At 26.5% G+C, this 12322-nt stretch overlaps 1 protein-coding gene across 1 annotated transcript in view; it reads right to left on the bottom strand.

The window, feature by feature from the left end:
• The window catches only part of LOC106684909 (sialin), a 147600-nt gene that overhangs the window by 48860 nt on the left and 86418 nt on the right, over nt 1-12322 (bottom strand). Inside the window, exon 2 of the mRNA XM_014427243.3 lies at nt 8103-8159. Within this exon, the coding sequence (XP_014282729.1) occupies nt 8103-8142 (40 nt within the window). The 5' untranslated portion in view covers nt 8143-8159. The remainder of the gene's footprint in view (nt 1-8102; nt 8160-12322) is intronic.

Here is a 12322-nt window from a genome sequence, read left to right as displayed (position 1 = left end):
TATATATATATATATACACCATCGATTAAAGCTTAGCAACTCTTTATATTATTTAATCTTGATTTCTAATTTTTTTGCTAAGAGAAAATTTCATTGAACCACTTGACCACCATATAGAACTAGTTGGAAGAGTTGGGGAATCCCAAAATGTCTTGAGGAGGATAAAGAAAGTATCAGAAATCCATGGAAAGAATTACTGTGTAAATAAAAAAATGTCTTCAAATCCCATTGTTAAACAAAATTGTATCAAAGTATAAATGAGCAATCAGTTTTACTTTAGTTTAATATTATGCTTCATAAATAATATATTTTTTTATATAAAAAAAAAAAGAAAGTAAAGGCACAAATAAAAATGTTTAAATACGCCATGAAATATGAAAGTTTAAAATCTATTAAGCATTAAATAAGTGGCTTGTTGAGGAAGTTTAATAGAGATAAAAGAAATGAACTATATAGAAATTAGAAGAATCGACTTACAAATTTATAAAATAAATCAAGAGATTTTTAAGCAACAAATATTAAAGTGAAATTATATAATCTAAATAATTACTAAATGAAATTAATAAGGAGCATTTGTTTTTTTTTTTTTAATGAAACACATATTATTTAAAAAGCAATTCTGGAATGTCATTTAAGTATGAAGCACTCTCATAAGAATTTGAGGTTAAGCATTCCTAAACTATAACATTTCCAAAAATTTGTAAATATAATTAATTTATAAATCTACTGCACTGTACAAATACTTTCCAATTGCACTAATCGAAAAAGTGCAATAAAAGCTTTAAATAGATAATAAAACTTCATTAATAACGTACACAGAATCAAAACCGAGAGGTGGCAAACCATCGTCGTTCAGATAGTGACATTTCAGCAAAGAAGGGGTGAATGAAACCAAAATTTTAAGAAAATTATAAATGATGATTGCAGCGCTTTATTAGTTTTTACAATTATTTGTGTGATAAAAAATTTAAGTTTTATTAAATTAATTATTTGTTTTCACTCCTAGGGAAGTGGGCAGCTGCTGCTCACTGGGTGTGCGCTCATGAATAATAATCAATGTTTATAATATGAATATATAATCATAAAGATAGTTCTCTTCAAGATGATCTTATAGAAAATATGTTTAAAAATATTGAATAAAAAAAAAAAAAAGGTTATAAAGGATTTTAGTTAATTTTATTCAATGTAGAGACCATATCATTCAATTTTTCGCCTAGGATTATATGATAATAAATAAATAAAGTTGTTGAAATAAAAAAATGTTATTTAGCAATCAGTATTATTCCTTATTATAAATAAAAGAATCATAATTAATTTTATATTTTTTCACAAGTAAAATATATTTGTAAATATTTTATTTATATATTATATTTAGAATGATAAATAATTTGTTCTAATGGTCTTCTAGGCTTAGTCCACTCATAGTTTCCTCATTATTGCTAAGGCATTACACTGAATATAGCGTCAACCAAGGTAACTAGGGTTTAACTTAGATATCCAAAGCTACATAATATCCTAAGTATATATTTCATATAAAGAAAAATAATTTTCCATTTCAACACCTGTATTAAGTAGCGAAATTTAAAGTAAATTATTAAATTTTCATCACACCTTTGAGAAACATTTAAAAAAGTACAAAGTCATGAGTTGAAAAGTTAAAAGTTTAAATTGGAAATTTACGGTTAAAAATGTGAATTTTAAGATATCAAAATAATGTTCTCAAAGAACAAATTATGTCCCATTATCTAAATGTTCGTTATTTTTACTATGCATCTTGAATGCATTTTCTGACATTGTTCTTATGTTTATGAAATTGAGTATTATTGTATAATTTAGCAACAAAGATACAAAAGTAATTTTGTCATTGTTATTTCTAATACACTGGTAAGGTCATCTTATGTAAATGTCTATCAAGTCTCTTTAGGTCCACTTAAAAACACTGTTTACTAAATTTCATGAATAATTGCGTATTCTGGCCTTGTTGATACCAGAAAAGATGATCATGAAGGGTAATTCCACAAGGACATGTCCGTCGCCATTCACTGCAAAAGGGAAGAGCCAAAAATCTGTCTTAGGACTGTATTTAAGGAAGTTTAAATAGAGTAAATTTTAAGAGTACTATGGTTTTAATAATTCATTTTAAAATGATTTTACAGTTAAGTTTTTGTTTCTGTTGAGGAGCGATGAGCCTAATTTTTCTGATGAAGTTGACCATTAAAAATAACTCAACAAAAAAATGGTTCTTTTCTAGAATACAATTAACTATACATTTTTGATTTGTGACAAATGCAGCAATCATGACTGCATAATAAAATCAGATTTGTAGAATTTTTTTGGTTGAAAATTAGTTAATAAAAATGTGTGCTGAATATTAAAAATGTAATGAACAAACTAATTTTAACAAAAACCTATTCAACTACTCTGCTCAATAATAGTATGCTTAAAAATTTTGCTTTTGAGGATAAATGTTTTAGTGAAACAAATGACAATGCCATTAAAATTCTAATAAATATATAAAAGTTGAAAAAACATACTTTAGATAGCAGCTTAATTAATTGAATATCTAGATCAATTGTTTTTCTGAGAGGCTAATCATTAATGTATTATTAAGGGATAAGACCAGTAACTATAAATAAATAAAAATAAGTACAAACGATATACATTTAATATAGTTCTATCATGTATGAGTAGGTCATAACAACAATTCCCAGCATATATCATGGATATATATATACAAATTATAATTACTTTTTAGAATAGAAGAAAATTCAAGTCTACTCTTTAAATAAAATAAAATATAACAATGAAACATTATTTATTAATTAGTAAAAGGCAAACAATACTAATTAATATTATCAATGAAACATTATTTATTAATTAGTAAAAGGCAAACAATACTAATTAATATTATCAATGAAACATTATTTATTATTAACAAAAAACACCTTTTATGAGCCAGCTACAATAACTTTGGTGGTTAAAAAAAAGACTTTTTCTACAAAGCAAAATTAATAAACATTCATTAACAAATCAATAAATATTTCCATGATCAGTTCTGACTAGCTACGTGGACTGTTCTAAAATTAAAAACTGATTACTTGAGTATAAATTTTAAATTATAAATACTTTTTACATAAAAAACTTATGATGCTTATTTATTACTGTGAGAAAATTTACTAAAACTCATTTTTAGTATTTATAAAACTTCTACCAATGACATTTATTGGTAGCTAGTTTGGTTCAGACTTAGGAGTATTAACCTATACACTTTAAGAAATTTAGTAATTTCTTATATTTTATTATATTGTCTAATAAGTATTTTTCATGCTATAGAATATTTAAAATTAAAGAATATCAGAAAGATATGAAGAAATATAACTTTGATTTGATACTTCAGTAATCTGATACTCTTGTAATCTATAAAGATTGAAAATGTGCAAGAACCATTTCGGCACAGTTTTCACAAAACAGAAGTGGTGGCTTACACTTTGTGTGTATCATCTGATTACTATTGCCAAAATCAAATACCAGAATAATGTAGAAAAGTAATGTGTCAGTAAAATTTTATAATTTTATTAAGATCTATAATTATAACTGTTGAAATAATGATATTAAATAAGAAAACTGAAACTTGACTAAATCCTGGAAAATAATATGTAAAAAGTTTGAGAAAGTATGGGATTTTAAAATTCTACAACTGATTTTATTTCCTAGGAAGTTATTTGTTCTTTTTATATTAAGGTGTAGAGGTGAAATTAACCTTCTTTTAGAATATTATTAATATTCAATATCTAAATAAGCTATTTAACTTAGAAAACATTTTAGGTTTCCCCATCTTCTAGTAATATTATTCCTACAAGTGAAACATTTATCAAAAATTTATGTATACAATTAATACATATACTCAATTTTACTTCATTGTTAAATATATCCATTTCTTATTCGAAACTTTGTTTTATGGTTACATAAAATTACAACACAACATTGTTTAAACAATATCATTTACTGTTGATATATTCATCTATCCCTTTAGCACAAACCAATGGTAAGCTAGTCAAGGTATTACCTCTTTGGACACAACAATATGCCTGTGTGCTCTTTGCCTACCTCCCAATTAATATGTCTATACCTAAAAAATTTAGCTTTTCAGGTTATTTAATTTATTTATTTAAATTTAAATATTATTGTTTTGAATTGGAGAATTTTATTATTAAATGTTTTTAATGATTCCTTCTGTTTCTGCATGTATGTCTAGCCTATTTATTATGTCTGAATTGTGTGCATTATTGTGTATACAAACAAATATAAACTATTGATAATATTCAAAAAGGAAATTTAATATCACCTCAACATCTTAATATAAAATTCTAAATAAATAATAAATAGGAGCAACATTTTCACCATATCTATCAATATAATTAAAAACTACTTCCAGACATTTAAAATAACTTATGATTATCTGTTGAGATAAAGTTCTAGCATAGAGTAGGAGGAAAAATAAGTTGAGACTGTGCCAGGAACAAAAGGATCAGGGAGTGATGAAGTACCTACATTGAAAAAAATTATGGAAAACAGACAGTTTAAACAGTTTGGACTCCTTTGATGAATGGATGAAGAAAGATAACTCTGGATGCAGTGGAAACTAGACCTACAGGTAAAAGCTCACTCAGTCACACAAGGATCTCCTATGAGGATTACATACAGAGTAATAGGGGTAATAAAGGCAAACCCTTACAGAAATTAAACAACTGAGCAGGGAGTAGGAAGATTGACAGTGCTAGATCAAGGCTCTTATAAGACAAAAGTGAAAAAGAAAGAAGTAGGAAATTTTAATTCCCATTCAAAGCTCTAGGTCTTCAGGTAGTGTAGACTCCAACCCACAAAACCTCGTTCTTATGCAACAACTGAGCAGACCCAATAAGTTGCTCTTCTTTCATATAAAATCTTGTTTGTGGAGTAAAGCCCACTGGCTAATCACCTCTATTAGTGCATCTTCCTTTCTTTGATAATTCTAAATTTATTAGTATGTTTACTTTAGTATGTAACTAAGCCATAAATAATCCTTGACTCATTTAATCCATCTTATTTGATGTAGAACTACCTCAACCTGAAGCAGCATTTACTGTGAGTTTCGGATCTACTGTCATGATTAATTACTTTCTTTTTTTTAATCTATTTATTGACAAGGTTGACATTAAGGTCTCTATGCAGATGGTCATTTCTAATGCACTAGGGATCATCAACTCGATGAAATTACAATTAATTTTTTTCAAACTCTAAACTTTAAGTTATTTAAATGTATTAAGTGTTAGTTTAGTTGATGTGATATTTCTTAGAATTTTTAACATATTTAAATTAGAAAAATAATTTAATATAGATTAAATTAATCAAATTCAGGGATACTTTAAAAAGATATACAACGCTTAATGAGCACAAAATATTTAAAAATACATTGTAGAAGGGATAGTTCTACTGAACAATAAAGAACAGATGTTAATAGTAGAGGATGCAACTAGAAAATAATTGACCTAAAATTATAAGTCAATGGAAGTTAATTAAAAAAAAAATTTTAATAAATAAATTAATAAAAAAGTTACAAATGGAGTAAAAAACAGTCGAATTAAAATTGTTGGGATCAAAGTAAGAGAGTGAAAGAAAAATAAATGTTACTTTTCAAACGTGATATTCTTTATTCTTACCTTATTATTTCTTCATTTTTAGTATGATTAAAATTAACGGCAATCTTAGATAGATTTGTCAGAAAAACTTTGATACTTTCTAAATGTTTTAAAACATATTGTTTGTTATCGTTGGATAAAGTGTAAGTGGCACCAAAAACAAACTAGTAGACAAAGTCTCATTTGGTTTTGCCTACTCACAGAATTTTAATCAACATTTATTTTGACTGATTTTTAATAAAAATACATAAGTTATACATTTCCCCCCAGAAATTTAACAAAAATTAAAGATTTTTTTTTTAATTTGTGTTTAAAATTACTTTTTTTTGTTATCCTTCCCCAATGATAGCTCAGAATATGTTGCAATATTTTTCTGGATGTTAGAATCTTGAATAAACAGGTAAGTAAACAATAACACAATTTTTCCAGGTGCACCTCATCAAATGTTGAGTAGTCTCTATCTCTATTCCGCACAAGTGGTTATCTCTCTGTAACATTGGCTATTGCAGCCTATATGAAAAATACAGTAAACAGTGCTTAGACAAGTAGGTGACATGTTCATTATGTATACATAGATGATGAGGAAATTAATGTGGGTATTGAGGAGATATTATTCGTGGAATTAAAACCTAATTTCTAAAAAAAAAGATTGATTTATTGAAGGTTATTACTCTTTGAAACAGGATAGAATATAATAGAGTTCTTTCAGAAAAAAAAATTAATCATTCTGTATGACAAAACGGTAACATCCATTAGTTGGTGTAATTGTGGAGGTTATATAGTTTAATAAGATATATTAAAATAAAAAAACTTATAGATGACTCAACATAAAAAGAGAAATTAACAATATAGAAAATAAAAATAATAGTGTTTCATTAATTAATATGATATATAATAAAATAAAAAAAATAAAGGAAAATTAAAAATTAAAGAATGGAAAACATATTTATAGACAATGGAATAGGAAAAAAATAATACATTTATCACAAAAGATGAACAGATAAAGAATATAAAACCTAAAATTCACAATTCTATTTTCATGGACTGAGTAGTCCATGAGCTTAAGAAACTAATAAACCTAATTGGTCCAATTATATTATTTAACTACTTTGATTTTTTTTTACACATTAATATTATTCAGGTCTATCACATCTTCAATCATATAACAGGTGGTCATACAATGTGTTCTGAATTATGACATGAACATCATTTAGTAATGTGAGGTATTTGCTGACTGAATGTATGTATATGTTATACAAAGCTATATAATATAGTTCGTATATTTTCATGCCTTGTTATGTTCTCTTATCATCAATCAAAAATAGAAGTTGGCAGTCAATAAAAGTGTAAGAGTATCATTGATTATTTACACTGCTTCAATTTTTTTTTATAGATTAGCTCACTTCAAATCTCTTCAAACAGCATCGGCACAATTTCAAAGTTTGCTAAAATATTCATACAATAGCAACACTGCTACTATTTGCTGGTCTATACTATAAGTCTATACTTTACTACTTAGAACTGCAAGAACCATCAGTGGATCATAAGATTCTAACACTACAATTTGAAATTAGAACTGTATTATCATTTCACTCTACCTTCTCTGGAATCTCTCCTTCTTCCTACACTCTATGTCCTTTCATCAGAAACTACAGAGAACATCTGCAGAACAGACTACTCTCTCGACTGCATGTGAATACTTTATACAAGTAGTATCTGTTCGTGCAAGGACCTAAAGTGAATATATTTAAAACTTATCATCCCCTGCTCACCTATAAGTGAATAACCTTGTGGAGTGGAGTTTTCTCTTGCAAGAATTAACAGCAAATACCCTTAAATCTCAGGAATCTTTTTGTCAATTCACCTCTTATCAACATATCTCACCTATTTAATGTACATTGTCCAGGCCTTCTTATTCAGAGCATCCAACCTCATAAATTGGTACAAGAACTAATTAAACACAGCTTCTCAACAATAGACTGATCTAACCCAGAGTCACCAAATTTTTATGTCTAAGAGCTAGACTAACTCCTCCACTTAACTTTTAAGGGCCAAGACCTACCTAACTCATCTGACCAACATTTCCATATCATTATTTACTGTTAAAATATTAATTTTCATTATGTATATCAGTCATTTTGTACCTTGATTGGCTATTAAATAAATATTTATGATTATTTTTTGTATGATTTACTTGTATTGTAGATCTTATTATTTTTTTTAGTTTAAAGATCCCTTTTCATTATTATAATTAATAATCCCAAGCAAATTCATCCCTTCAAATCATCATTATTAGTTAACTTAAAAAAGAAATAATTTTCCAAGTCAGGAGTCGAATTCGTTAATAAAAGATGGAAGATTATATACATACAATTAATGTAAAAAAAAAAAAACTGTTTGATTTTTATGTTTATTGAACATTACCATTAATTTTTTCAAACAACCCCTTCTCTCGGCCAGCCATTGGTGATTTCAAATATGCTGAAACAAAAAACAAAGAATTATTAATTTTCTTGAGTTTTATAAATCATAAATATATCCTTATTTTTTATTACAAGGAAATCATGCAAAATATCTACTAAGTGATGTAAGCAATAAATGATTATCATCAAGTATTATAACAGTCGCATTCAATAATCATGTAATTTCAAATTTTTTGATATCAGTGTTATGATCTATAGATGCTATGGTTCGATTAACATTTAAGAACACATTTTTCATTATTAGAAATCTTTAACAAAAATCATCAGTTAAGTATGTTTGTTTTACAAATAAATATGTTTTTTTACTAATAAACTTTTTTGTAATTTATTTAAAGTGTTTTTATCTTTTCATTTCTTTTATTAGACAAAGATTTAGGAAAATAGTAGCCAGGGGCCTTCCTGCAATAACTTATTGCGAAGAGGAGGTTGGTAAAATCAAAAGTTTCCCAACAATTTGGACTGGATTTCCCATCTTACTAGAGGCCTAGGGAGTTATCTCTGATATTTTGAACTTTTCCTAAGAATATTTGGAAAGATGACTCCTCTTAAGTGCGTTTATAAGCTATTTTGAGTATAATAACCACTTTGAATAATATTTCACCACAATGTTTAAAGTTTGAAGTAGGTTCTCAAAAATCAATTTACACACTTTCCAGTTTTCAAATCATGAGGGAGGATAACATTCTACTCCTGCACCTCTCTCATCCACAACAACATTCCTAATAGTAGTTAAGAGATTAATAAAATAGACCTAGCAATTAAATTATCTTGGTTCAATAACTGAATAATGTGTTCTTCATAAATGAAAAACTAAAAAAATAAAATAGTCCATAGAGAAGGCATTTATATCCATGTTAATGCAGTCATATGGATTAGAAATATTTTACCAATAAACAAAATTAATATATTTGAATGCATTGTTATGAGTATAATGGCAACAGGACTGTAAAGATAAACCACAAAGATTGATAAAATATCCCTGTTAATAAACTTAATAAAAATAATATTCATGTACTCTGACAAAATAAATAAAAAGAACCCATTAGTAATCTTTAATGCTTAAGTCGAAAATCTTTTCAATAAAAATAAAAGATTTCTTTTAATAGAAAAAAAAAGAAAGAAAATATCGACTTTACGTAGTATTTCAATCATTTATCAATTACTAAGTTAGATGAGAGGGAACTTCTGGACTAATTTCTCAATTTCTCAACAGCATAAAATAAAAAATAAAATCAGGATCCCAATAATGGATTTGGAAATTGTATCATACATTTGTTAGGAAAGTGGAAAAAAAAAGGGTAATTTGTTTACTTTTGTATTTTTATAAAATTAATGGAATTTTATGAAATTGAGAAAAGTCTATGATCTAGGGTGCATTAGAATACTAACAGAGATAAATTGAACCACAAAGAGCAAAAAGGTAGCTAGTCAAATAGTAATTTAACAGTAAAAAATGGACTTAAAATGAAAGACTATTTAATCCTTTAAAAAATGAGAGAGAAAACTATACATGAGTATGCAGTAACAATTTAAACTAACAACATATTCAAGGGTTTCTATTATATGCAAAGACTAAACAATTTTTTAATACTGTGATATTTACACTCAGTGTTTTTGTAGACAGTTGATAGATGGTATAAGTAAGTGGATAGTGGGTAGGATCTTTTCTGTTAGGCATAGAGTGGATACAAAAAAATGTAGTGAAACAATAATAAAGCATTAATTCATATTTTGCAAATTTGATGGTTAATTTTATGTTTATAGACAGACAAAAAATAGATTAATTGACTATGTATTTCTTGTAAATTATTTAATAGGATGAGTGACAGAAGATTTATTAATCTGATCTTAGGAGCCAATATAGGTAAACACACATAAAAAAAATATCATATTTTAAAAATAGACATATTAATAGAATATAAATAAATATGGCATTGTTTTATTAATTAACAAAGACATACTTAACTTCTATACTACTGTTTCACGAAACCAGTCATGCGTTAAATTTGTGAAAGCATTTTGTCACATCGGTGAAAATCAAAAGCTTTTTAGCAGGATAAGTGAAAAAGAAATTTTTTACCCTCCGATGTGTAGCATGGTAAATCTTGAAACCTTCTAATCATCAGACAAAAATCTTTAGTTCAAAATTAATGTTTTGCTCGAATTACTAGATTATAATAAATTTAATAATTAATATATTTTTTTAAATCCATAGATTAATTTATCAACCAACACTAAATTTGATCCATAGATCCTTGTAAATAAATTATACATTTGTCTCTGCATGCACTTAAAGCCAATTACACACATTAAAACATTAAAAGACCATTTCGCTTATTGTTGATAAAACAATAGTTACAAAGTTTGAATCTATGTTCTGAAGTTTAGATAGTTTTCAATGAGAACAGTTCTTTTGAAACAAGCATTTTGACTCAGTCTAACTACTTTACTAATTTGTCTAGTTGATAATGACTACATCTCCCTGACATATCGACACATTTTGAACCTTATAAAACCCTCCTAATGCTTCTTTTCTCTATATTCTGCATTTCAGAAGCCCACTTTACTATGTCTTTTATTCTAATTTTATTTTCTAAATTCTCACCCCATACTTAATTTAATTATATTTTATAGTTACTATCCTTTCTTTTTCTTTTGTATTTATGTATCTTTTTTTAAATTTATATTCTTATGTTACCAGATTAAGTATACTTACATTAATTACTTTATTAATAATTTTTCTATTGTTTAATTTACATTTCTCAGATTAGATATGTACTGATTTAAAAGCAAGCTCCGTAATTAATACTTTACAGAGCGAGTTAACTTCAAATATTTTAAATGACTGTTTATGTTTGAGACTAGTTTAAATAAAGAAAGTATGCAGTTATTTATTACCAAAAGCTCTATGAAGCAATCAAAATTTCAAACCTCCAGTTTTGACACACCACATTTGCATTCTGTGATTCAAGATCTCAGCAAAATCTAACTCATTATTTTTTAAAAACTTAATAAAATATATTTCTGGGAAATAAAAATTGTTAATTTGCCAGTTTAAAAAAAACAAACTTAATTCCTGCACCGTTAATTTGTTTCTAGCTAAAACAAAAATGGTCCTCTCATTAGTAAAAGTTGCACTTATTAAAAATCAATAAAAAAAACAATTAAAAAATTAATTTTTTTAAAAATATATTATTTCTTATTTCTATACTTATATTATGATTCATTAGCTTGAATTAATATTTTCTAAATTGTTCATAGTTAATTTGGTTTTTAAAAATTTTATCAGACTTATCAATATTTCTAATTTTTGGCAATCACACAATTTTTTTCTAGATTTGATTGTTTTTAATTAGTGGTGTAAAACATCATTGGTCATAAACGCCATTTATAACTTATTTAATTTTTCTTAAATTTATTTAATTTAATTTTTTTTTTTAATTTTATAATTATTTATTTTTTCTACCCGATGTTATGTATGTATCAGTAAACCTTTTGAATTAAAAAACTGAAATACCGATTTCAATGTTTCCTATCATAATCTCTGAGTTTTTGAAATATCGAGGTTTAATCCTAAGCTACTGAGATGTGATGTGAAATATGGGCATTGTTGGAAAATATGGCTAGTTTTCAAATTGTTGTTGCAATACTGGCAGTTTGGATACCTTTCTTTTGAGATAAGATAGGAATGGGTGACCTATTCTTAGCCTGGTCAGTATGACCTCCTCTCTATGCCATTAGCTGCTGAAGGTACCCCAGGGCTTGACATCTTTTTAGATAATTTTTAGTTTACTCCTTCAGCTTTCATTCCACAAAGATTGTAATTTATCTTTAATTTCTTTTTTGAGGGATTCGCTCATTTTTGATGGAGTCAAAACTGCTTTAGAATGTACTCACTATTTGCCAATATTAAACAGGATAGGACTGACCCCAAATTTGTCAGAAGCTCTCACAGATGAGGAAGCTAAAATTACATTAGTGTTTAAATTTTTAAAAGCGCATCACCTTTATAAATTATAACTCCTCTTCGATTTTTCTTTTTTTTTTTTATTTATTATTATTATTATTATTTTTTAAAATTTTATTTCCCTCTCCCCCTTCAATGGTTACAGGACGGGTAAACTGGAATAATTTTCGGACTGATCTTGAAAACGTACTTGA

Source organism: Halyomorpha halys, unplaced genomic scaffold, assembly GCF_000696795.3.
Source record: "Halyomorpha halys isolate HHAL.00 unplaced genomic scaffold, Hhal_1.1 Scaffold629.1, whole genome shotgun sequence".
In the NCBI taxonomy this organism is placed as follows: Eukaryota; Metazoa; Arthropoda; class Insecta; order Hemiptera; family Pentatomidae; genus Halyomorpha; species Halyomorpha halys.
The sequence above is the reverse complement of the archived record's forward strand: the minus strand, read 5'-3'. Positions and strand labels throughout refer to the sequence as shown.